The 27,554-nt window shown below is 42.4% G+C and overlaps 2 protein-coding genes and 2 pseudogenes across 3 annotated transcripts; 2 read left to right on the top strand and 2 right to left on the bottom strand.

The window, feature by feature from the left end:
- Positions 1 to 5,000: 5,000 nt before the first annotated feature.
- LOC136479623 (uncharacterized) lies at positions 5,001 to 7,696 on the top strand (annotated as a pseudogene).
- Positions 7,697 to 10,151: 2,455 nt separating this feature from the next.
- On the top strand, positions 10,152 to 13,372 carry LOC136479622 (uncharacterized; annotated as a pseudogene).
- Positions 13,373 to 13,726: 354 nt separating this feature from the next.
- Positions 13,727 to 16,905, bottom strand: LOC136479621 (uncharacterized). The gene is made up of 5 exons (XM_066477425.1): positions 16,900 to 16,905; positions 16,731 to 16,803; positions 16,302 to 16,540; positions 15,357 to 16,203; positions 13,727 to 14,934 (listed from the first exon to the last, which is right to left on the bottom strand). Exons 1-5 carry the CDS (start codon positions 16,903 to 16,905, stop codon positions 13,727 to 13,729), a joined length of 2,373 nt encoding a protein of 790 aa, XP_066333522.1.
- A 3,788-nt stretch (positions 16,906 to 20,693) lies between these two features.
- On the bottom strand, positions 20,694 to 24,938 carry LOC136481692 (protein kinase STUNTED-like). Of its 2 annotated transcripts, none has more exons than XM_066479013.1 (11): positions 24,653 to 24,837; positions 24,257 to 24,348; positions 23,645 to 23,766; positions 23,379 to 23,507; positions 22,725 to 23,282; positions 22,361 to 22,609; positions 22,111 to 22,277; positions 21,936 to 22,015; positions 21,711 to 21,858; positions 21,438 to 21,587; positions 20,694 to 21,350 (listed from the first exon to the last, which is right to left on the bottom strand). In XM_066479013.1, the coding sequence occupies exons 1-11, from the start codon at positions 24,698 to 24,700 to the stop codon at positions 21,084 to 21,086; spliced, it is 2,010 nt and encodes a 669-aa protein (XP_066335110.1). In that variant the 5' UTR covers positions 24,701 to 24,837; the 3' UTR covers positions 20,694 to 21,083. The 2 variants fall into 2 exon arrangements, with proteins under 2 accessions (XP_066335110.1, XP_066335109.1); XM_066479012.1 differs by having other exon boundaries at positions 20,695 to 21,350; positions 23,379 to 23,524; positions 24,653 to 24,938.
- Positions 24,939 to 27,554: the final 2,616 nt, after the last annotated feature.

Genomic DNA, 27,554 nt, shown 5'->3' with positions numbered 1-27,554 from the left:
TCTCCACCACCGTGGATGACCAAGTGCTCGACGACGAAGGTGCTAGTGAAGCCGCCAGCTTCCCCCGTGCCCGAACTGTCCCAGTCCTAGGCCGCCTTCTCGTCGAACATGACGTCGTGCGAGACAACCACCTTGCCTCCGTGTGCGTTGTAGAGCTGGTATGCCTTGGTACCTTCCTCGTAGCCTAGGAGCACCATCGGTGTGCTCCTGTCCTCCAGCTTGGTGAAGACCGGCTTCGTCTTCCTGACGTGTCCGATGCAGCTGAATGTCCAGAGGAAGGACACGCTCGGCTTGCGCCCATACCAAGCTTCGAACGACATCACGCCCTTCAGGGCCTTTGTGGGCGCGCGGTTGAGGATGAACACTGTCGTGGTCACCGCCTCACCCCAGAACCCTGCCGGCATGCTCTTGGCCTTCAACATGGATCGGGCCATGCCGACCACTGTCTGGTTCCCCCGCTCCACCACGCCATTCTGCTATGGCGAGTACGGCGCGGTGTGGTGTCACACCACACCCTGATCCGCGCAGTACGCAGCGAACACCACCGAAGTGAATTCGTCATCGCGATTAGTCCGCAGCACGCACAACTTCTTGCCGCTCTCCACCTCCACACGTGCCTTGAACTTCTTGATCGCCTCTGTCGCCTCGTCCTTGCTCGTCAGGAGTTGCAGCCACATATAGCGACTGCAATCATCCATGAGCAAGAGGAAGTACTGTCGACCACTGTTTGGGAATAGCAGCCCCTCTACTTCCTGGCTAGGTAGCTATCACACAGCTCACCTCTATGCTTGATGTGGGGCAGCCCTCGGAACATCTTCTCTAGCCGACTGAGCGCGTCGAAGCTAAGATGGTCGAACCGAGCATGCCACAGCCACGGCTCCTCAGTGTGCCATGCTGCCAGGCACACCGGCTGCTCCACCTTCAAGTTGAGCAGGTACAATCGATTACATGAGCGTTTTACCTTCGCGAGAAGACGCTGCTCTCGATCTCAAATCTTCAGGATCACGCTCTTGATCTCAAATCAGTACCTCGCATCCACGCTCGTCCAGCTGCCCGATGCTGATGATGCTTGAATGTAGCTGCGGGATGTAGTATACATCCATCAGTGCTCGGTGCTCACTGTTCTGACACCTGAAGATGATGGTGCCGCGCCCTCGGATCACCATCTTGGAGCCGTCACCGAACTTCACCGTGCCGGTCACGTTGCCATCCAGCTCGGAGAAGGCTTCCTTAGAGCCCATCATGTGGTTACCGGCGCTGGAGTCCAGATACCACCGCTGCTCCTGTTCGTCGCCCACACGTCCAAGGTGGACTTGGGCGCACAGTTCGTCGAGGTTCACAACCTTTAGAGCCTTGCCGTGCCCTTGCACCGCCATCACCTCTCCCTTCTTGGCTTCAACGTCTTGCAGTGCACAAAATGTCACTATCAGGAGAGTGGCCTCATCATTCTCATCAGCACCAGCAGGCGTTGGGGTCGACCTTCTTCTTCTCCGAAGAAGCCTTGCCGCAGCGCTTGCCATCGCCACCGCGGTTGGAGGAGGCTTCACCGGACTTCTTCATCTGGGCAGCCTACTCCTCCTCTGTCAGCAGCAGCATGCCGCTGTCCGTCGTTGCTATGGCCTGCTCCATGCGCTCGTCCACCACCCGCAGACGGCCTGCCACATCCTCAATGGTGAGGGTGGACAAGTCCAGCATCGTCTCTATGGAGAGAGCGATCTGGATGTACTTCACCGGCACGGAGTGGAGGTACTTGGAGACCGTCTCTTCTTCATCGATGGTGACGCCGTGGCTCCTCAGCTTGCCGATGAGCGACTGTAGGCGGAGGGAGAAGTCTTCCACAGACTCACCATCCTTGAACTTGAGGGTGGTGTACTCCTGCTTCAGCAGCTGGGCTGTCGCCTTCTTTGCGTAGTTGGAGCCGACACGCATCGCTGCAATGGCCTCCCACGCCTCCTTAGCAGAGTTTTTCACCCCCAACGGCTCCCTGTACTCCGCTGGCACAGCAGCGATGATAGCCTCCAACGCTAACATGTCGTCTTCTTCGTTGTCGATGCCCTTGTCAATGGCATTCTAGAGCCATCGGGCTCTGAGTTTGACCTTCATGGTCACCGCCCACTCGCCATAGTTGGTGCGAGTCAGCGTCGGCCAGCTGGTGCCGCTGACCTCCCACACCGTGCGCACGACAACCTCCTGTCGTGGCTGGGCAGCCATAGTAGCGCCGCTGCTGTCGCCCATCTTCAAACCGTCCGTCATCGTCAACGGTTAGTCCGGCGACGGCGCTTGTATGGCTCTGATACCACTTGTTGGCCCCGGGATCTCCCGCAAGGGTGAGCCGACCGCTCACCAGTGTTGCCGACCACACACTATGGCTAGAGGTAGAAGAAGAGAGGGAGAATAGAGCGCGCGCGCACACAGCACAAGCACCAGCGTTAGCCAGAGCTCTGCAGAGGAGAAGACAAAACTAAACTCGCTCACTTTACTGAGTTGCAGTGGGAAGCTATAAATACAACGCTAGCCATCTAATCCTAGTACACAGACATGTCAGGCTGCCATGTTGCTACAGTGACTAGATGTGATAGCAGGGCTGATTTTGACGCCTACCCCTACCGGCAGGGGAGCCTTTCGACACCTGCTCCTGCCACGCGTTCACATGGTGGGAGAGCAGTAGATTACTTTACACCCTAAAATATGGTACAGATAGATTTATACGTCGGTACATTTGCTGCTGCCAACCGTGGATATGATTTATCATCCTTATATATTATTATGTATCTATGGACCAAGATGGACCTAGCTGTCGGCTTGTTGGATGATAGCTACCACCAATGCAAGTCAGTTGCCTGAATCCTACTGTGTACCTCGACAGTGTCTTGATTATAAGAATATAAACTTGGTAGCTGGTATTATATAAGGAGTTCAGGACATCAGGTATGACCGCATGTAGATGGTGGTTATATAAGCACCAAAGAATTCTATATTAATGCTTCCAAGTTGCAACCTATATCTAAATCTGAAAACCTACAATCATCCCATCTTACTGGGCAAATTTACACAGCAAAGGTCATGTGGTGCTACTGTAAATAGGAATGACATATATAAATCAAATGTACTGACGTATAAAAATGCCATATAAACTTGGTAGCTGATATTATTTCACAAGAATTGAGTTAACATACAAGTCAAACCATACTATGAATGAACATAGACCACATCACTCCTAACCTATACCAACTGTAAAAACCAACAAAGGTCCCATCTCACACCCCCATACAGCACTGCACAAGCCAATAAAAGGTCTAACTTGAGTACCAGACTGAACAAATACCCGAACAAATGGACTCATTAAAGTTCAGCTACACATCTCGTGGACTAAGTAGGTACTAGTTTATCACAGTACACGAAGGCAGCGATTAGATTCACAAACAGAGCGAGCAGGAGAAGAGGAGCAGTACCTTAGTCCCCTGTGTCCTGGACACCAGTCTTGCCGAAGTTGCACACGCTGAAGACCCGGCGGCGGCCTTCTTGGCTTCTGCCCTTGCACACAGCACACCGTCGGGCACGTGCTGCGCACGCTCAGTCCCTCTCCCCGCCGCCGCTCCCTACCAACTGTCTCCCTCTGGCGCGCCGCAGTTCCGCCGCGGCCTCGACGGGTTCGTGAAATCGTGGCTCCGCGCTCGCCTACTGCCGGCAGGGTGAGAGGAAGGCAGCAGCTTGTGGTGGATTGGGCGATGGAGTAGCGACTAGCAAACCCTAGCCGCCATGGCGAGTCGAGAGAGAGGCGTGAGGCGTCGGAGACGGATGGAAACCGAACCAGGCTACTATACCTAGTACCCCAAACCAAACCAGCCCATTAGACTCTTTAGCCCATTTTCACCCAAACCGTGAGGCCCAAATGGAAAACCAACCCACAAAACTCGGTTTCAGCCCAAACCATTCCCAGGTTTAGCCGTACCCGTTCGACTCGGGCCCTCCGGTTGCTAGTTGCTACTTGCCGGGGATCAACCTCACTCGCAACAAGCGCCACCAGCCCCAGCGACTGCTGCTCGGCGACGTAACCTGACTCAGTTGGAATGCCTCGCTCGAGTTCTGCTGCGGCTTCAGGGAGCACGGCTACCTAAACCCCCATTTAACAACGGATACCCACCCACGTTTAATTTATGTGTTGCCGGCAACACAACAGCAACGCTTCTGCCCCTCCGCTCACCATGTGCTCTATTACTTTTTATTAGTGTTATTCTTTTATTTTCTATTTCTCTACCGGTGTAACAAGTTCCGTGGTTTTAGTATTTTTAAAAAATTTATATCACCAGGTACTGGTGTACAACAACAAAATAAAAACCTGGTTTCAACGAGAATCGAACAGCTGACCTCTCACATGTGGGCAGGACAAAACCTGGATTCACTAATTCTTTTATTTAAGAACAGATGTGGGCAGGACAAAACCCTCTTCGTGGTTTCCCCAGGGTCTACAGCCTAACCACAACGGCCGCCGCCGCTCTGCGTGGTGCCGTGGTGTGGTACCCCGTCCACCCCTGTGATCCTGTCGGTGCCGCCCGTCGCCCCATCCTCTTCGTGCTCTTCGTGGCTCTGTGCAAGTTGTGCGACACCACAACGGCAGCAGTGGCGGACATGGCCACCGGCGAGATAGCGACTGCGAGAGCTGAGCAGCAAGCCGGTACGTATGTCTTCAAGTCTCCAATTGCTTAGGCCCATCAACCTGCAAACCACACCCTCTTTGTCGTTGAGATCGTGCAATTTGACCCCGAATCATGAGCTGCGAGTACTCCATTCAATTAGTTAAATCGAAATCAAACGTCATGCTTGCCCTCACTGACTTGACTATTGTGTCCTGCTAGCTCTTTATTGAAACATTACTGTTAAAATTCAGTCACAGCATATGACCACAGTGTTTGTAATGCTCAAGTTGCTATATGCGATTCTTAGCATTAAACTTACAGCCTCTATTTATTTATACAGCAATAGCTTTTTATGATTTCACAATGGATTTAAAAATCATCAAGCTTCTTTTGGGCTATCCTAAAGATTCTACTCGGTACATAGCTAGTGTAGAGAGATTTGTTGAATTTGCATTTGAAGATAAGCCCGAAGATACCAAGATTTATTGTCCATGTCATACATGCGTGCATACTAGTCTCCTATCCAGGGATGAAATATATGAACATTTGGTCTGCAATGGGATACTTGAGAATTATGAAGATTGGGATTTTCATAGTGACCCTTTAGTACAGCACACCGTTGATGAACAACCACAATCTCAGAATGAAGAAAGGCATGATAACATGAGTCAGCTGCTTCATGATGCATTTTATCACATGTATGATGACATACCTATGACAGATACCGCAAATCTTTCGAATCCACCTGTTAGCGGGCCAAATTTAGAAGTAGAAGAGTTCTATAAAATTTGAATTAACGCTGCTAACTTTACTTGTGCTTTTGTTCAATGTAAAATCCATGAACAAATGGTCAGATAAATCATTAGGTGATCTACTTGGTATTTTGTAGAATGCTATTCCAAATGGAAAGGAACTGCCCAAAATTTTTTATGAGGCTAAGAAAATTATTTCCAAATTTGGCTTGGGCTATGAAAGCATTCATGCGTGCCCAAATGATTGTGAACTATTTTGGAAAGACAAGGAAAATGATGATTTTTGCTCAAAGTGCAAGGCTTCTAGGTGGAAAGGTATGGAACCTGAAACCAAACTAGCAAAGAAGCAAAGAAGGAATGCAACGCCTTGTAAAGTATTAAGATAGTTTCCTATTAAAGACAGACTAAAAAGATTGTTTATGTGCAAAGAAACAGCACCTCTTCTAAGATGGCATGATGAAGAGCGCATCAAGGATGGTGCACTATGACATCCAGCTGACTCCCGAGCATGGACGGACTTTGATGAAAAGTTTCCACAAATTAAGTCAGATCCACGGAATATTCGATTTGACTTAGCTACCGATGGGTTTAATCCATATGGGATGTTGAGTTCTAGATATAGTTGTTGGCCAGTTGTTTTGGTAATATATAACTTACCTCCATGGTTTTGCATGAAAGAGCATTATCTAATGTTGTCTTTAATAATTCCTGGTTCTACTAGTCCTGGGGACAAAATTCATGTGTTCCTTAAACCACTTTTGGAGGACCTAAAAGATTTATTTCAAAATGGTATGCCAACATATGATGCATCAAGAAACAAAACTTTTGATTTGAGAGCAGCAATGCTAGTGACCATTAGTGACCTACCAGGCTTGGGAATGCTTGCTTGTCATATGGTTCATGGAAATTTTGCATGTCCACCTTGTGGTGAAAATGCATGGACCAAACGTCTGAAGCATGGTCGCAAAGCTTGTTTTATGAGTCTTCGTCGATTTCTTCCTCTTGACCATCCTTTTCGTTTGGATGGGAATTCATTTGATGGAACAGTGGAGCTTAGAACAGAGCCTCAAACTTATCATGACCGTCCAATTTTGGATGAAATCACTGCATTAGGTGATTTCAAGGAGTCAAAAACTTATAAGGCATTAAGTAGTCTTTTCACATTGCCTTACTAGGATGATAATATTCTTCGATACAATCTTGTTGTGATGCATATAGAGAAGAATGTGTTTGAAAATTGTTATTGTACACTATCTGGTTTAGATGGAAAGTCAAAAGATAATTTACAAGCTCGTCAAGACCTCAAGGAGACGAACATTAGGGAGGACCTCCACCCACAAGAAAAAACTTCAGGCAAGTTCTACTTGCCACCTGCAAGGTTTGCTATGTCTAAAAGTGAGAGGCAAACATTTTGTAAAGTGCTTCGAGACATAAAAGTTCCCGATGGCTACTCTAGAAATATATCAAAATCTATAAATTGTGCTGAAGGAGAACTTATTGGTCTCAAAACACATGACCGCCATGTTCTACTTCAACAGCTCATGCCTATTGCTCTAAGGGGCATTATTCCAGATGATATCACAGCAGTAATGTTTGAGTTGTCTGCTTATTTTCGAGGAATATGTTCGAAAGTGCTTTGGGTTGATGACCTTGACCGTTTGGAATAATCAATTAAAGTTACACTATGCAAAATGGAGATGATATTTCCTCCTGGATTTTTTACTGTTATGGTTCACTTAGTCGTACATTTAGCAACTAAATGTAAGATGGGTGGACCAGTTTGCTATCGATGGATGTACTTCATTGAAAGGTACTGAGTCTAACTAATACAAGTTCATTGCTTGGATCATTTGTTATATATAACCAACTAAATTGATGCTTTTCCATATGTTGCAGGTACTTATGTAAACTGAAGTCATATGTTCGCAATAAAGCTCATCCAGAGGCTTCAATGGCAAATTCATTTTTGGCAGATGAGTGTATGGTGTTTTGTTCTAGGTACCTGGAAGGTTTCTCCACAAAACATAACAAACCATCAAGGAATGATGAGAACCAGGATCATCTTGAATCTAACTTATATGGACATGATTCCTCTTTGTTTTCTCCTATAGGAAAACCATTGGGAAGACCATCTAGTTTTATTTTAATCGATCTAGAGAAACTGCAAGCACATAGATATGTACTATACAATTGTGAAGCTGCCATTCCGTACTTGAAGTAAGTGTTACTAACACCTATCGACATATTACATATGTTCCTTTAAAACTGAATCCATGTTAATTTCCATTTTAGAGAGCATGCCGCTGATCTCAAAAGAAGAAATCGTCAACGTCGTCTATCTTTGAAACAAATTGAGAATATACAAAATAAAGATGTAGGTATTTGAAATGGGAGATGTGTGGAATGATGTAGAATGTGAACCTTATCATGTCAGTACTCTTGAGGATGTTTTTGCTAATGCACATAATAGTCATTCATGGACTAGAAGAGATGTAGAGGGTACAACTGTAGAGGCAAAAAAAGGTAGATCCTAGTACAAGTTCTGATCAAGAAGATTAGCTCAACAAAATTAAAGGTCAGATATGTTTGATTTTTGTACTGTTCAATATTGTATAGTTGTACTAAGATTATGTACCAGCTGACAAGTTTCTTTTTAACTATTTGTATTATTCAGGTCATGGTCTAGAAACCAACATCATCGCTACAATGCATGAACATCTTGAGCTGTTTTGCCAAGTTGTAATTTTGTGTATTCCTCTGAGTTTTTACCCTAGAAAACTTCAATAAACGTGATGTTCAGTGTTTGACAATTTTTTATTTGAGAATTCAGAATATAATTGTACGGGGTCACAAGTTGTATGGTGTCGGCAAAACAAAGATCACATTTGAAATTTGAGATTTCATAATATAATTGTTTATATGTCCATCATAAAACGCCTTGTGAAGGTATAAGATTGAAATGAAATGTCTACAGGTGTGCCACAGTTTAGGTGCGATTTCTAAAAAATAAAAAATTGCCTCGTGAAGGTATAAGATTGAAATAAAATGTCTACAGGTGCGCCATAGCTTAGGTGCGATTTCTAAAAAATACAAACAAAAACACCTTTCAGGATGTGATTTCTAAAAAAACAAAAAAAAAGATGTGATTTAAAAAACGCCTTTCAAGATGTGATTTCTAAAAAACAAAAAAAACAACTTTTATCATGATTTGAACCCACGACCCCCAGCCCCCAACAAATTGAACACATCTCTACCATTAGACTACACATGCATTTGTTAGTGTATATATATTTTTTATCAATATATTCGTAATCTTGTGATAGGTTGCACAAAAAACTTCGTAACTTTTTATGATGTTCGATAAAGACGAACTTTATACCAAAGTTGTATTACTTTTTGAGATCTACAACTTTGTAGTTTAGACTTTTAGATTTGAGGTCATTTGGATATTCAAATATGTATCATAAGATTTATAGAGTTAATATCAAAGGAGTCCATATGCTCTAAAGTGACAAGTGAGTCTGTAGTGGTAGGTCTATAGTGGTAGAAAAGGATCTCGGATGGAGAAACAACTAAAATAAAAGTTGAAGATCTCAAAAAGTTATAAAACTTTGTAGTTCACAGCTTTTTTATTTAAAGTTGTTTTTATGCTAAGTATTTGTTTCACCAGATTTAATAGAAGTTAATACCAAAGGAATCCATATGCTGTGTGGTCATAAGTGGGTGTGTAGTTGTAGATAAGGATGTCTGGTAGAGAAGCGACCAAAACAAAAGTTGTAAATCTCGAAAAGTTATGCAATTTTGTAGTTGGCAACTTTTTCATTTGAAATCATCTATCATTCAAAAATTATGTATAAATTCTCACATTTGAAATTCAAATTTTTCAAACAACCTCGGATGAACAAATGACCAAAACAAAAGTTGTAGATCTTGAGAAGTTATGCAACTTTATAGTCGACAACTTTTTCATTCAAAATCATCTATCCTAGAAAAGTCACATGAATTTCCTCACATTTGAAATTCAAATTTTTCAAATAACCTCAGATGGAGAAATGACCAAAATAAAAGTTGTAGATCTCGAGAAGTTATGCAACTTTATAGTTGACGACTTTTTCATTTGAATTTATTACGGTCCCGAATACTCATTTCAAAATTAGATGAACATAGATTCAAGCACTCGAAATATAGCAACTCCCTTATTATTTACTTTTAAGTAGAATGCCAAGTACCAAGAAACTATTTTTCATTAATATTTGTCTTATTAATAGAAAGTAATATAATTGGCCACATTAAATTGATGCCATTAGTCATTACTTTAAAATAGACTAATTTGGTACATATTATTAATACTATCACAAAACCAATATACGTGGTCATTACTCATAAAGTAACTCTTAGATAGCGAAATCTAGTAGTATATTTTTTAGATATAAGGACCGTACAGGATGTCCATCAAATGTTCTTTTAGATAGCGAAATCTTATAGTATATTTTAGATATATATATATTTAGATATATAAGCACCAGAAATCTAGGATCGAGAGGCGTGGAATATTAGTTTGCCTCCTTAAAACATTGATTGAAATTATCTCACCAAATTTTCCCTCCAGAAATCCATTTGCCTCTCTGTAACAGTTGCTGCTCTAATCTAATCTAGCGAATAAAAACTCGAAGGCCCTCCTCAATCCTCGTTCCCTCCAACTGACCGAAGCTCCTAGGTCAGCCACAGCGTTATCTTCACCATCGGAGGCAAGGCTCCATCGATGGCGGCGGCATCCACGGCCTCGTCCCGGTCACCATCATTCCCTGGCCAAGTTGCAGGTACGCTGAACAAACCCTATCACCCGCCCAAGTGCCCACGGATGCCCCCCCCCCCCTCTCTCTCTCTCTCTCTCTCTCTCTCTCTCTCTCTCTCTCTCTCTCTCTCTCTCTCTTATTCCGTTACTCGCAATGAGGGCGCCGTGCCGCAGCCATCAACCGGCCGCCGCCCCTGAACAGCGCCCATCACGAAGGATCCTATGGGCCACCGCCCCCTCCTCCGGCCTCTGAGCCTGTCTAAATGCCCAGTGTATCGATCAGTTTGTTTAGCCACAACCCAAGACGAGGGATCAGTATTCTTTGTTAATTACGATACAGTTTCTGTGGTCAATTAGTGAATCCACAAAAAGAGTAGCTCCAGGGAGAATTACGGCTGCTATACAATTCAAAGGGAGAATGTCACCTGAACTGATAGGATTTGCGCTTATAGCCAATGCGGTTAGATGGCTGACAGACTCCTGTATAAGTGATGCCAAGACGATAATATGGTTGTTGCCATCTGATAAGAGCATCATAGGTTGTATATGCATTTGAATCTTTAATTAGATAGAGGTAAGGAGCATGTGAATGAAACTGTTGAAGTTGCATAATGCATATGTTTCAACGGTTTTTTTCAGATTGAGTTCTTTCTCCCTTGTTTATATTATAATATATAGGAGCTAGAAATTGGAAACGGCAATTCTTCTAGGAAGATAGGATGCTGGATTTAACAGACTTTTGAATGGGGTCCCATTTCATGGTTCCAGGGAGAGAAAAAAACTTCTGGCCTATTCGTTGTGAATTATCCTATGCTTTATTCTTATTTTCCTATTGGTGCTAAATTTTATTTAGATTGTGCTACCATGGCGGTGGATAATTGGACCATAAATCTGGAATGTGATGGGAAAGCTGAAGGACATAAACATGTGCAAAGGGAACTGGATAGAGATGAGATATGCTTTTTCAACTTGATTGATCTGATAGAGGGTTCTGGGTACATATCAGTCGACTATCTATACTACAAGAGAACAAATAGCTTGGTTGTAATAGAACAAGATTCTGATGTGATGATGGAAATGCTCAATGAGTGTGAGAGCGAAAAGATGGTTAATTTGTTTGTGACGAGGCAGAGACTGGACACTTTAGCGCCTACCAAGTCCAACAAAGAACCATCCAAATCTAAACCAAAAAAAATAAAGGTATTAGAATGAACATATAATTTACTTTTCTATGTATATTTGATTATTCAAGGACAAATATTCCAAGTCATGTTAGTTATCAATGATTTATTTTCATCCAAGATTAGCATATCCAACCCCACCATGGTATGTGACTTAATAAATACAATCTTGATAGTCTAATACAAATATCTAGTTGTTTAATAAAAAGATTACATATTGTTTATTATATTTACTATGTCCTTGATGATGTTGTGCAGCCGACATGGTGACTACAAGAAAGCGCACAATTCAAAGTAATGATGAATATATGTTAGAGCAAGATACTAGGCAAGAGAGCCCTCAACAAAATGTTGCAGCATCTGAAGTTCATACTAGTGCTGGAGGAGACCATATTGACAATGAGGTTAATGTCCAAGGTAACTCATAACCTACAATTCTAATTAGCATAAACTAATTTCCTACAATTTTTCTCGGTGAATATTTATTTTTTGCAATGTACCGTTGGCTAGATGAAACTGAAGGTAGAGTAAAGTGTGGGAGGACCAAACTGAAAGATATTTGAAACCTTCCTAAAGGTCATAGAATTGTGGTAGCATGTAATGAACTTGATCAGCCAATGGAGTAGAAGCTGGATTTCTAGGAAAATTTCTTGGCACGGTGGCTAGAAATGGGTGCTTGTGTAGCTTGAGCTATAAGGACTGGAGACTTCTAATAGGAAAGAAAGAAAGAAACACCAACGAAGAAAAAAATAAGAAGGATATACTAAAGCAAGTAAAGGTATACAATTCTGGTGGTTATGCGATAATATTATTCGCTAAATTTTAATATCTAACTTATAATTTTTAACCATATGCCTTCTACTATTGGTGTGTAGATGAGATTTCTTACCCTTTATGCATGGAAAAATGGATATGGCGAACCCTCGGAGAGAGATGGAGGCAACACAAGTCAAATCTAAAATCAATTTATTTTGATGTGCACAAGAGCATGGAAACTAATTGCAACAATGTGCCACCCGGTGTAATTGCTGACCACTGGGTTGCACTTGTCAATAACTGGATGACCTAGAAATTACAGGTACCTACATATTGTTCGATTTATGCGGTTCTCAATGCATACTAAATTTTCCAAAAAAAGCTGCATAACTTAAATGCTTTTCTTTATATTTTGTTATTTTGGGACAGGATATAAGTGAGGCAAATAGGATAAACTGTACAAAGAAGAAGTCAACCCATACTGCTGGAACAAAAAGTTTTGCTAAAAATAGAGAGGAGTGGGTAATATTCTTGCCACTCTAATTGTGTGTACACCTCTGTCTGCATTCATATATATGATATAATAATTATCATTTCCTTGATATTAATTTTCATGTTCAACAGAAGGAAAAAGATCCTGAAAAGAAATACCCTCACAGGGTTGTTTTGTATATTCATACACACAAGACTAAAACCGAGAAGGACACGAATGCACGTGTGGTGATTTAATTATGAATGCTCAACTTTGTTTTTTATTCTACTACCTTTACAAATTTATTTGATTCATATTATGGCTATATACAGGATGATTTGAAGAAACTCATAGGGCAACAACCAGATTTAGCAGACACTAATCAAGGAAAGGTTGCATGGAGAAGAGATGCACTAAATAGAGTACTAGGAGAAGAGAAGCCTGGTCATGTGCATGTCTTGGGACTTGTTCCAAATCCAAATCAAGTTTTTGACCTGTCAACTTCAAAGCGCCTTAAGAATATAAATATGACTTTGTTGGATGACAAATCGAGTGAAGATGTTGTATCTATAAGACTTTAAATGGAAAAGTTTGGACGTCAAGTCCAAAATCAAGATGCTACAGTACTAGAATTACAACAAAAGACAAAAATCTTGGAACAAAGACATATAACAGGTAAATTTACAAAACCTCTACAGTGATCATTTTCTGTACTAAAATTTTGATTTCTTGTCACAGGAATGTTTAGATGTTCCATTGCAAGATGGCTTTTCTACTGATGTGCCAAATTCGAAACGAAAAGTATGTGTCTCTATGGAGCATTAACAGAACATAATCTTTTATGTAAAATTATTTTTTGAATAATTAGTTCTGATGTATTATCTATTGTGTCTCAATAGCGAGTATATAGTGACCCTCGAAGTGAAGAATTTGGCATGGTTGATCCAGTGACGGACCTAGGTTTTTACCTCTGGGTATGCGCAACAAAAAAATTTCTTATGCAATTCGGTAAACCATATATAATTTGGTAAAACCATATTCTCATTCGGTAAAACCATATTCTAAAACCATATAAATTGTTCAAATGAAATACAAAATACTTTAAAATATAACCATATAAGAGACTTACAATATTACTTGTTGATCCGTCGCTTTCTCAATGACATGAATGTCTCAATTATATCATCTTCATCAACTTGAAAGAAAATATCCCGCTCAATAAATGTTTGTAGACAATCATCCAGAACAATATCACCTAGCTTATTCCATGATTTTGTTTTCACTATAACCAATGCAGAAAATACCCTTTCAACGCTCGCAGTTGCCACCGGTAAAAGCAATACCAATTTGAGAAGCGAGTACACCATATCATACACTTTGTGCCTATTTGTATCAATAAGCTTAACTGAGAGATCAACAATGTTGTCTAGACCTTGGAAGCATTCAGTTCGTTTCATGTCATCAATATAATTATCAAGTTGCAATTCTAGCTGTACCAAATTATTGTTGGAGAAGTCATTAGGATAAAATTCAGCCAATCTACGCAGCTTCTGTGCATCAAATGAAGCAAAGGGCTTGGAAGGACTAAAGGCTGACATACAAGAGAGTAGCTCCATGTTGATCTCATCAAACTGATTATCAAGCTCTTGACTAATTTGATCAATGACACCAATGTATACTTCTCTTCTAAAATGGTCATCATTTTTTTGGTTTTGGGCACGGGCATACCTTGTTGATTTTTCATAAGGCACATAAGCATCATCCATAGAAGGAACTTCAACACCATGTGTAATACAAAAAGAAGTGACCGTCTTATGAAATTTATCCCAACCATCAGACCTCAAATGTTGCATTCTGCTCTTTGCCACATTAACAAGTGAGATTGCATTAAGAATATCTTGATCCCTTCTCTGCAAACACTCGGATAACTCATTTGTGTATCCAAGAATAACATACATTAAGTGCACAAAGAAAACAAACTCAAAGGTTTCAAATGCTCCAAGCACAAAATGAATCTTTGTCCAATCATCCTTATATGCAATATCAGCACCAAGCTCAATGAGCACATCATGGATTGAGGAATACATAGTGATGATGCTACATATAGTTTTGTAATGCGAGCCCCACCGAGTGTCGCCAGGCCTAGGCAAACCCATCTCTTGATTTAAACCACTCCCTGATTCAAGCTCACCACACTGTAGTGATTTCTTGACATTCTCCAGCCTAGCATTTCGAAGCATACCATGACGCTTGCAAGAAACCCCAACAATGTTCAACAAGATAGATACTTGATCAAAAAAGGTCTTGCAATCAGTATTTCCCTTGGCAACAACTACAAGAACTAGTTGGAGTTGATGTGCAAAGCAATGAATATAATAAGCAGAAGGTGATTCTTTCATGATTAATGTTTTCAACCCTTTAATATCACCTTTCATATTGCTAGCCCCATCATAACCTTGACCTCTAATCCGAGTCATACTCAATCCATTACTATCAAGTAAACCTTTGATTGTTTCCTTAAGTGACAAAGACGTAGTATCATCTACATGAACAACTCCAATGAAGTGCTCACATGGCCTTCCAAGTTTATCAACAAAACGCAAGCAAAGAGCTAGTTTTCTTTATGTGATATGTCACTAGACTCATAGGCTAAAATTGCAAAGGGCTCATCACCAAGTTCCTCAATTATTTTCTTTCTAGTTTCTATGGCACAACAATGAATAATTTGCTTTTGTATCTTTGGGCTAATCAAAGTGCAATTACCTGGTGCATTGTTCAAGACATACTTGTTCACTTCATCACTATTTCCTGCAAGAAACTTCAAAAGTTCAATGAAGTTGCCTCTGTTGCTAGACTCTTCACTTTTATCATTTCCACGGAATGCCAATCCTTGAAGCAAAAGAAACTTGATACATCTAAGTGAATATGTCAATCTTTTCTTGTAAAGACGAAGCTCCTCATTAGTCCACTTGTCAATGTGATAATCAATTGCCGCCTTGGGATTTATAAAACCAATATACCTCTCCTGAGCTGCTTTGTGTACCTTAGAACCACTATGTTTGATGAGTGCGGCGTTTCCTATATTCCAATTATCCCATCCATCAACAACAAATGCATGTGACCCACTGCCCTTCTTGAACAAGTAGCATATAAAGCAAAATACAGAATCCTTCTTGATACTATATTCAAGCCACTCATAATTATACAACCACTGTAAACTGAATCGCCGAGGTGTGTCTCCAATGTTTCGATATGGGAAATCATGTATATAAGGTTTGCAAGGACCTTTAGTAATATATGCTCTACGGATTGCATCTTGATCATTAACATGATAATCTTTTATGGGCAACCTTTCACCTGGATCATATGGTAGAAGATTGATGTCATACACCGATGGCTTTGATGCGGGCGGTGGCGGTGGCGATGATGCTAGTGGGGGCGAAGGATCTGCAATTTCTTCAACTTCTGCTCCACCTTCTCGATTCTGCTCTTCCACAACAGTTTCAACCGGAGGTGGGGTAGGGTTCAAAGCAGCTGCAGCCGGCTTCTTTGCTGCTTTGCAAAAAAAGGATCGAATGTCACCGTTTCTCTTCAGCATTCTACAATTATTCTGAAAAATAGTTTATAATTACCAAACGTGCGAAACTCAAATAGTATAGTCACATGCGATATTGAGTTATTGACTCATGTTTGGACTTTGGAACTTACCGACTGGTGCTGATGAACTTGCTGGAGTTCTGGACCTCGCGCGTCGCCCTGAGGAGCCAAGCAGATCGACGTCGCCACCTCGCCGGATCGTCGCGGGCTCGCGGCTTCTCCTTTCTCGTCGCGGCGTCGCCCTGAAGGAGCCAGACAGGAGCAGATTGTCGCGGACTCACAGCCAGGAAATCCCGCGGATCGTTGTCGGCCGTCGCCGTCTCTAGGCCCGTACCCGAGAATTTTAGGCCCTGGTGCGAATCATACAAATGGGGCCTTATAGAGCAATACAAATAACTAAAGTGCATTTGATTATATTATATAAAGCCTGTTTTCTCACAATATCAAGAACCACAGACAGGCACTGATGCTAAAAACATATGATAGGTGTTACTAATTAGTTAAGAAAGTAAAGGGTATGTACCTAGGATCAGGGATCACCGAGTTGCTGCTCCTGCGGTCTGCGAGAAGAACAGGCGGCGGTGGCGTCAGTTCGGCTTCCACGCTTCGACTCCTACACTCCCAGTCAAAACGCGATGCAGAAACTCACGTAAAGCTACCAGGCCGGCAGGCTACAGCAGGGAAAAAACGAGAACCAAAAGGCCCATACAGCCATACTAGCCTCATGAAGCCCAGTCGGAGGGGGCCCTAAAATTTGGGGGCCTAGTGCCGATCTTTTTTTTTTTATTTGCATTAAAATTTTCTATCTGTCTCTATGACTGGCGGACCCCAGGGTATGCGGTGGCCCACCCTGCATACCCTGTGGGTCCGTCAATGGGTTGATCAATTGAATTGTATAACGGTATGATTGAATGGGCATGATTCTCCAACCAGATTTGTGTAAAGAAAATTTAGTTATTCTTTTCCATTACAGAGGGAACAAACTACTAATGTTGAGCGGACACACTACAAATATTATTCTACTGAAGATAAGATTAGTGCACATAACTTAACATGGATGAAAAGCAATTCATTGTGTTTGTATTTGTGGATACCAATGCTACATCTATTGCTTGCAAATCTCCTGACTTGTGTGTCATTCTAGAAAAAGAGATTTTAGTACATCTTGACATAACATGCAAATTCATTTATACTAGACTTATGGTTCAATAATTCAATTTTATTTCATTACCATTGTATATAGTAATGAAAGTCACCAATTCTGATTGTTTGTTGTATCTAACTGTAGAGCAAGGAAGCTAATGCCCATCATGAAAAAAAAAGTACAAGCCAATAAAGTTTCCGCTGCACATAAGGTTAATTCATATACTTATTTCTGTTCGAGAAAAAAAAATCATATACTTATTTCTAGCGGCACATACTTTGCAGAGATTGACTACTATTTATGATTTTATTATAGGCCAAATCAAACCAAAATGATATAAGATTGGACAAAAACAAGTATACTACAGCCAAGGTGATCAGTGTCATTTATTTTGTTATATGAATTTTATTAAATTGATGACCAGAGTGTTGTAATCAAACTAGCATATATTAAAGGTTGTGGACCAGGAAATATCTTCCAATTGCTCAAATCATGAAGCATCTTATTTCCAGGTAAATAATCTCTTAGCAATATATTGATGTTATATGCAAATTTCAAATTATTAGCTAACTTGCTGTGACTTTTTATCTGCTCCACAGAATAAGAAGATGTCAACAGGAGCTAGTGCAGCTGTACTTGCTAATGTATAAGACACATCTTCCAAAAAGAATTTCTATTTCCAATTTCCTAACAATTCATGTAACTACAAACTAATATTCCACGTAATATAATTTTGCAGAAATATGAGCATGATACTAAAAATTTGCCGGCTGCCAATTCATCGAAGGCATGAGTGTCTAATTAATGTTTGTACTATGTTTCCATTGTGTTCTTATTTATTCACACAATTTTATATGTGAACTAGGTTGGCACAAAAGTATTTTTAAAGAGCATGAAAAACCAAATTAAGCAAGGATGTTGCCTTTGCTACAGTAGTAAGTTGTGATCCAACACAGAAAATTGAGGGTGTTCAGCTAGGCAAAGAATTTTTTATGGTGCGTGTTAGTATTGCATTGGCACAAGATGAACCATTAATACGACCATACAAGAATTACAAGGTTATTGGAGATGTAACTGGAGCTTCTATAGCGTGGCCTTCAACATTTGTATGGTGTTATCCTATTGTCCTATTAAATTTTATTTATCCTAAATGTCGTATTAACATACTCCAATTTTCAATGGAGTCCTAGGCCAGGTGGCTCTACGGTGGCAATGTTAGCAAAGCACTGGCGTGGGGAAGAAGAAGAACAGAGATAGGTAACGAGGACAGGATTGGATAGTTCGAGTTCAGTTTGATTCAAACAATCGATGATCCTATTACACGTGCATCGCTACCTCTGTAGCCGCAGGCAGGTAGCTGATGGCTTCTAGTGCTTCGACGCACAACTCCTTGCATGCTCCAGAGTGGGCCATATACATTCGGGTTCTACTTCTTCTGCCTGGCCTGCCGATGCACCACGAGCCCAATTCTCAATCTTCCACCATCTTCAGATGAAGCTTCAGGCACTCGATCAGCATGGCTACTGACAGCTCCACACCTTTTAGGATACTTCTCCAAGTGTACGACGACGTGCCCTCGTATGGTCGTGCATGTAGAACATCTGTTGAATGGAAGTACTTTGCTTTGAGAATCTGGCACACACAGAGGGTTGGAATTTTGAGCCAAATGCCACCCTTGTTTAGATAGCATGGCAATGTTGAAAGAGTGAATGTCCCTAATCAACCCCATGCCACCTCTTTCTTTTGGTAGCTTCATTCTATCCCAACTGACCCAATGCATTTTCTCCTTGTCTTGTTGACTCCACCAATATTTGCAGATGATATGGCTTATCTGGTCGCACATGTCTTTAGTTAGGTCAAAACAGCCCATAGCCCCATAGCATAGGTCGGAATCGCTTGCCCCCTAGCTTTTATGAACACTTCTTTACCAGCCTTTTTTTTACAACATCTTTACCAGCATTTGACAATAACCGCTCCTTTCATCCTTGTTTCTGCTGGCACACCCTATCCTTTAAATATTCAAAGGTTTTTGTTCTCGATTACCTAACACGTACGGGTAAACCTAAATACTTGTCATTAAAGGTTTCCTGGGTTAAGTTCAGAGCTTGCATGACAGCTGCTGTCTTCTTACTCTTGGTGTTTCTGCTGAATATCACGACAGACTTTTCTTTATATATTGATGACATGTCCATAGCACTCTTTATAGAGGTCTAGTATACCTTGAAAATGCGTAGCATCCTCCCCATTTGCAAGAATCAAAATTAATGAGTCGTTGGCAAACAACAGGTGAAACATGCTTGGAACTCTATATATGACAGATCATTATTCCGCCTATCCTGCCTTCCTCCTCTGCTTTCTATATCAAGGCCAAGAACCCTTCTGCACAAAGCTCGGCAACGATTGTGTGTTGTAGTCAAGTGCTACGCCGACTGTTATGTGGGTAGGAGAGTGTGTCATGTTGTTGTGTGAACCTCTATTCTTCTTAATTGAGCAGCAGAGCTCCAACCTTTTGGTTCAGAAAAGAATAAAGAGTCTATGCCCCCTATTCAAGGTATATGTTTTTTCTAGAATTACACAGTACAATGACAACACCCATGCTATTCTTTTTAATTGAGCGGCAGAGCTCCAGCCTTTTGGTTCAGAAAAGAATAAAGGGTTTGTGCCCCCTATTCAGGCAAAAAGGGATATGTTTTTTAGAATTACAAAGTACAACGACAACGTCCATAACACGCACGCACACTCACCCTTATGAACACACGTACATAAACCCTACCCTTATGAGCACCTCCGACAGTACTTTTCATGTTGTCATGCACGCGCGATAGTACTTTTCAACATCCCTTTCAGTGTCTCTGGGGTTTTGTCCATGTGCGTGCTCCATGTGATGTAACATGCCCCAACTTGGCTGTTGGCTCTTGTGATATGATGATGAACCTTAGCTTTCGTTTTCTCGGTCTTTTCAACGAATCTGTTCGACCGACCTGCTCAGATCGCTCGCTGTCCTGCTGCAGTTGACAATTACCGGTGAAACCGACAGTGGGTGTATAATTCTTGGGCGTGCATCGTCATAGCCTGTGTAGTTTATAGATTAATATAATGGTTTATTGTATTGTATTGTGATGGCATCATCATACAAGTATGAATTCTGCGTCGCAAAAAACAGTATGAATTCTGCAGATTCTGACTTAATTTTATCATCTTCGAGCTATATAATATAAGGAATTTCTCCAAGAAAATAAAACTAGTTATGAAAATTCAAGGCACTGTATATAGCTGAACATGTTCAGTCAAAACGCTGGCAGAATTCACTTTTCTTAGAAGGCACAAAAACAATCTTTTTCTTTCCTTGATAAACCATAGTCCTGAACAAGGACACCGTACAGAATAAAGATGATTGATTTGGGTGTGGAAAGAAAGCCACAGTTTCATTTCATATGATTCCTACTTTATTTGTCATCCCTTTGGATGAGACTACCTGGGTATGATGAGCTTCTTCAGACAGTAAAACAACAGGGCGCCTCTTCAGAGAGGAAGAGAGACCCCCAAAAGAAAAAGAAAAAAAAAAGAACTATGACATAATCAAAGGATTTCCTGGTGGAGGGCATTGTATGTGCCTGACTCTCATCCAAGGCGCAAAATTGAAACTTAAATTCGAAGAAGAAAAGAAAAAGATCTATACACTAATAAGGGGTAACTCTGCGAAAAAGATCTATACACTAATAAGGGGTAACTCTGCCATGGACCGGTGGTCAGTCAAAGCTCGACGACCGGCTCCATCTTCCCTTCAGATACTCTTCCAAGGAGGTGTTGGCTGCAATGAAGTCGTTGCTGCTGACAGAGGTGGAATCATCGTCGACATCGAACGCGAGGTTGATGTAAGACTGGATGTTGGCGTTGCTCCTTGGCGCTGGCGGTGTCATCACAAATTCATCGCTGTTGCTGCTCTCGCATGACAACCCGACTTGTGATCCTGCCCACTTGAGGATATCAGTGTCCCCTTCGAGAAGCTTCAGAACCTGGTGTGTGCATCCAGATGCTTGTAAGAAAAATATAAACAGCATGAACACTTGCGCAAAGCATGCATCAAGAAGGGGGATACTTACAGCATCAATTTCAGGACGGCTCTGAGGTGCTTGTCTGATGCAGAGGGATGCAGCAAGGATCATCCTCTCAACTTCATCAGTATGGCCTTCAGTGGGCAAGTTTGGATCTACAAGTTGTGTGAGCTTTCCTCCTTGTATGATGGAATTTGCCTGCACAAAAGAAACGGCAATTAATTATCTGTTCCAACCAAAGGAAAATAACCATTACTTCTAACAAAAATCAAACATGAACTGACAGATAATGGTAGTTGGTATAAACAAAATGCCACTTACCCACATCACTAGGCTCTCCTGCCCTTTTGGACAACCAGTGCAAAGCGGTTTCCTGCCAGAGATGAGCTCCAGAAGGACAACACCAAAAGCATACACATCAATTTTGTTGTTCACCTTGCCATGCATTAAGTATTCAGGAGCTAAGTATCTGTCAAGACATCTCTATGTCAGTAAGGCAATTGCTACAGATGGCAAAACTGTGAAACAATTGTTCAGACAACTAACCCAAAAGTTCCTGCAACATCATTGCATGTCATCTGAGATGTCACATCAGCAGCCCAGACTGCGAGACCAAAGTCCGATAACTGCATCATCACACACATATTGAAAGTTTGAGATCACTTAATTTTGATACAGCACACTAACTGATGTATTCTGTGCTATCTGACAGAAATATTACCTTTGGTTCAAAGCATTTTGAGATGAGAATATTTGATGACTTGACATCCCTATGGATCACTGGAGGACTGTTGTTATCACTATGAAGATAATCCAGAGCATGAGCAACTCCCACAGCCACGCTGAACCTCTCAGTCCAACCAAATATGCTCTTGCATTCTTTTACACCTGCACAATAACAAGGTTAAGATCACTTTACATAGCAACAGCATACGCAGAAAGCTAGCAGGTCATGAAGCAGCTAAACACACCATGCAGTATCTCTTCCAGGCTGCCTCTTTGCAAGTACTCGTACACTAACAGAAGGTCATCATTCTTGAAGCAGAAACCATCGAGGGATATCACATTCTTGTGGCTGAGAGAACTGACAATATCAATCTCTGACACAAACTCCTTCAGTACCTCATCAGAATACTTCAGGATCTTCACTGCTAGCTCCCTGCCATTTGCCAAACAGCCTCTGTAAACTTGACTGGTGCCTCCTTGTCCAACTACACACTCTGCACAAACAACCAATCTTACAGGTTAACACTATATTATGCCTACAAAAGTTTGAAGTGACAGAGATACATGTAGAAGTAGGTGTTATAACAGAGAAAAACCAGATATGCATACCTGGCGAGAAATCAGAAGTGATCTTTGCAAGCTCACTGTAACTGAATGAAGAATAAATGGATGAGAATTTCTCTTTGAGCAAGGTCAGTTCCTCTGGAGTTTCCTTCTCCAATTCTTCGATCACTACACAAGACTTTCCTGAATTGCTCCTCGAGGGAACAACCACACGGTCACGGAGGATACGAATGGTGCTCGTGGAGTCCGGGCTTGTGGTTCTGTATTCTGAATGGACTGGTGATACTGCTGAATACCTGCCTGGGAGCCGCATTGCCCACTGCACCACAGACATCTTCGACTTGTCAGGTACGGAAGCTTTCCGGACTGGCAAGAACTTCTTCCTCAGTAGGGGCCAGCCAGTTGCTACTTCTGGCGATTCATGTCGGCAACCCTTCACTGGGACTAATGCTAGTGAAACTTCTTTTGGCCGCGCGGGAGACCTCATTGGCATGGTGATGGCACGAGACATGCACCTTCTGTCCTTTCCATTCTCATCCCAGAGTTTGTCCCCTATCATGGTCGACAAGAGCTTCCGGTAGCTCCTCCTCGGTGTCTCAGGTACTGCATTTCAAAATCCACACTTGAGCATACTGGATTCATAGCAGCTCTGAAAACCACAGAATGAACAAATGCAAATGAAATTATTGAGCGACATACTTGCGCTAGTGCTTTGGTAAAGTTCGTGTTGCACCCCGTGTCCAGCATCTTTATGGTAAACAACTTTGCCATTGTTCACTGCAAGGACCGAGCAGCTGGCTGGAACTCGCTTCGAGCAGTACTTGGCAACTGATGTGAAGGAGGATCTATATGTTTCGAGGAGGGGGGGGGGGGGGGGGGGGGGGGCGGACAGTACTTGTATTAGAACTAAATGTATTTGGACAAATATGCCAATACTTGGTAAGGCAATGTATCAAATTATGTACCCGAAGGACCGGGAATTGTTCGCAACGCCAAGGATGAGATGTGCCGCACCACAAGCAGCCGCTTCTCTGACCAGAGTTTTCCGGATAGATGAGCCTCCACAGACCTTGAGCTCCAAATTAATCTGTGAGTGTAAATTGAAGAACAAATTGATGAAAATTCTGAGGCAGCCTTTAATAAAAAAAATAAAAAGTTTGAAGGCAAACTTTGTTGCCAAAATAAAATGAAATAAATAAATCTGCAGTTCAATCGTAGTAGGAAAGATGAGTACTAGATCGGTGGTTGTAAAAAAAATCAAGGTGTCCGAAACTTGAAGGCGTTTGAAAAAAGAAAAGAAAAGAGACAAACATGACCATCCAGAAAGAAAGTGGCGGCAGCACGAGTGATACGGCAGAGAAGTGGAGACTTTGAAACGAACGAGGAATTTGACGGGCTGCTGGACTGGACCAAAAATTTCACGCACGGAGAGCATCTTTGAAAGCGAAATCCAGGAGAAAAGGTCAGAGCTTTGAACGCCCAGAAGCATCGAACGAAACCCAGAGAAACGGCTAGCGAAAAAACAGAGTGAATGAAACTTGTAATAAAACGGTAAGATTTGGGAGGGAGGGACGGACCTGCTTGAGGTTGCAGAAGCCGTCGTAGACGGCGAGCACGGAGGCGAGCGAGTCTGTGGCCCTGTTCCGCTCATCCAGCCCCACGAGCGATCCTGGAAAAAAAGGCGAGAGAGAGTGAGAGAAAAGGTAAATAGGGTGGGGGATTGATTTCACCTCATCAAAATCGTCAAATGGGGGAACGAAACGGGGTTTCCAAGTTTGCATGGTGAGCGAATCGAAGTAGTAATAAACGAATGAACGGGACGGAGCTCAATAATCCACACAAGCAAGCAGCAAATCCCAGCAGCAGAAACGCTCCAGGGATTACCGGTTTCAAAACAAAACGGGTGGAATTTGTGTGGATTATTAACTAGACAAGACTTAGGAGGAGGAGGAGGAGGGGCCGGCGGGCGGTACCGTCGGCGGCGGTGGCGACGTGGAGCGCGACGACGCGGTCCCCGGCATTGGCGACCTTGACGAGCGCCCAGGTGAGCAGCTCGCGGCTGGAGGCGTCGCGCCTGATCCCCACCACGACCGTCCTGGACGGGGACGGGGACGGCGACGGCGACGGGGACGCCGGCGCGGGCAACGCGGGCGCCTCGCACTGGAGCAGCCTCATGGCGCCGTGCCGCCGGCGTCGGTCGGTCGGTGCCTCCGAGGCCCGGGCTCGGCGCTCGCTCGTTCCCTCCTTCCTTGGTGGCGACAGAGGAAGAGAGAGAGGGGGGGGGGGGGGGGGGGGGGGGGGGGGGGGGGAACTGCAAGTGAGATGAGAAAGAAGAAAGAAAAGTGGGGGGATCCGCGGGAGGCTGCGTTTCTTGACGTTGAGCCCTGCCCCGCGGTGAAAAAGTCTCCTTCCTCTCCTGTTACTGGTACTACGGGTCACGTTAAATTCAAAGTTTATTCCTATTAAATTTGAAGTACCTAGCTAATTACACTTACAGCACCGAAGTTAATTCTATTAAATTTGAAGTACCTAGCTAATTATACTTACAGCACTGAACTAAGCACATCCTGCCTCAACTATCATCGGTATCCCTAGACATCAGTCAAATAACAAAAAAAAAGGAACTATTTTATATAGGGAGAACATTGGTGTGCAGGTGCAGCTAGGAGCACATCTGTCATCCTCAGTCCAGGCACATATCTCGGCCTACCTTGCCTACAGTGGATTCGGCACCCGCCTCTCTCAGCTTCATCCATTCACCCAGACGAGTACATAAACTGATCTAGTTCGGAGCCAACTCCACCAAGTTGGCCCCGTTCGGCTTGCTGAAACTTGACTGAAATTGGCTGAAAAACACTGTTCTCGCTGATTTGTTGTGAGAGAAAACCACTGTTTTGGCTGGAAAAAAGAAGCCGAACAAGCCAGCTTCTGGGTAAGCCGAACGGGGCGTTACCCAAAGTCAAATCTTGCATGATCAGGGACCACCCATCTCAATCATCTCAGGTCTTGAGTTTGCTGCTTCTAAAGAAAAACTGAAAACCACTGGTTGAATTGGTTCAGGAGTCCAAACATCATTCCAAAAGTATAAATTATTTCTTAGCTTCCACAAATCCCATAGAGCTACTGAACTGAATATTTTTAAAGCTACATGTTAAAATAAGTAGATAAACAAAAAACAGTAAAACCAGCAAAAAAAAAGAAGGCTGCAATCAGGAGGATAGGGTTCAAGCACGAACTTGGGTGATAGTGGGTGCAAAGTATCTAACAGCTTTATCTATGTCAATATTTTTTATATAAAAAAACTCATATGGATGGTCTTGCTTGTTCGATAAAAAAGGGACTGGCATTTAAATGACATAAGTTTATGTCTCTTCTCAATCTTTCTCTCAACTTGTTCACCTTGTAGGTAGAATTTCTTAGGAAAAATGGTTGAATTAGAGACCACATTAGAGTTTTCTATTAAGAAAATCAGGCTGCCCCAAGATCCCAAAGAAAATTCATAATAGTTGTATCCGTGTCAAGAATAGATGCTTATGTTACACAGACAGTGATCATAATTCACAACATGGCTACCCAGTGATCCTAAGGTTCAATTCCTCAGAAATTTTAGAATATGCCTAAATGCCAAGACAACTTTATTTGTGGAGCTTGAACCAAAGAAATATACAAAAGGATCAACGAGTCAGTGTAAGAAGTTGGATGGAGGATTTTAGTACAAAAGGATCACAACATGTAAGTGAGTAGCAGAGGAGACAAGCATTAGCTGCATATCTTTTTATGCATCATTATTAACTTAAGGTCCGTTCTGGATGCAACTATTGAAACCTTTTATATTCCTCAAAACTTCTAAAGACAAATTCCATCTATTAGATATTAATGAACCAAGGCAATGGGAAGCAATTTTTTCAATTTCACCAATTTACTCCAAACAATTGAATCATTGTTCTTTTCAAGAACCTGGATCATGAATGCATCCCTCATCTCAACAAGAAACCTAATATCCACTCCAAAAAATTGTTGAATAGTATTATATTTATATACATAACCTAATGTCCACCCCTTGATAAGCTCCCTGACATGGCGCGCCGCCAGGTCCTCGCATCTCACGGCCCCCCACCACACGGCGCCGGCAGTGAAGTACGCCACCGCAAGGTCCTCACTAGTGGCGCTGGAGCCTCATGACAAATCAAATGCAATTGATTGAAAAGAAACTGTATGCACGACTATGAGTCATGTCCATGGCATTTGTTCGTGCTTACCAGGTGAAATTTGAGAATGTATTGTCCATAATAGAACATAGTAGTGAGGCGTCTGTATGCTTTCATCACCATGAACAACTGGAGAAGACCTTTGTCCTCCTAATACCTTCCATGAGTGTAAAATTATGAAGAGAAGACTATCGTAACATCCCCATTATACAGTACCTAATAAAAAACATAGCTTGTGATCGGAACACTCACTTTGCAGAATAACTGGACTCGTAGATAGAATAATGGGAAGCAGAACTGAATGAAGAGTATACAATCCATGTCCAAATAAATGGAATCCAAAGAACATCCTCCAATCTGGTTCAACTTAAGCGAGAGAAAATCCAACACATGACGGTCCATCCAACTAATCCAATCAAATGAAAGACGAATTCAGTCAGCGTACCAAACGCATTCACCCCTGAAACGCTTCCATGGATGTGCACCTGTTGAGCTCCCCTTCGTCTTCTGCTTCCTCGCCTACCACCGTCAACACGTGCTCCATTCCACGAGAGACCTTCAGTGGATCCACTCGAATGGAAGACTATGGTCAGACGGATTTGCCACCCGGCGCGGTCGCGCGTCCGTGGAGTGCCGGAGCCCGAGAGCCACAGAGGCTGCAGGCGGC

This window comes from Miscanthus floridulus, chromosome 9 (genome assembly GCF_019320115.1).
Source record: "Miscanthus floridulus cultivar M001 chromosome 9, ASM1932011v1, whole genome shotgun sequence".
NCBI lineage: Eukaryota > Viridiplantae > Streptophyta > Magnoliopsida > Poales > Poaceae > Miscanthus > Miscanthus floridulus.
This window is presented reverse-complemented; position numbering and strand designations above follow the sequence as displayed.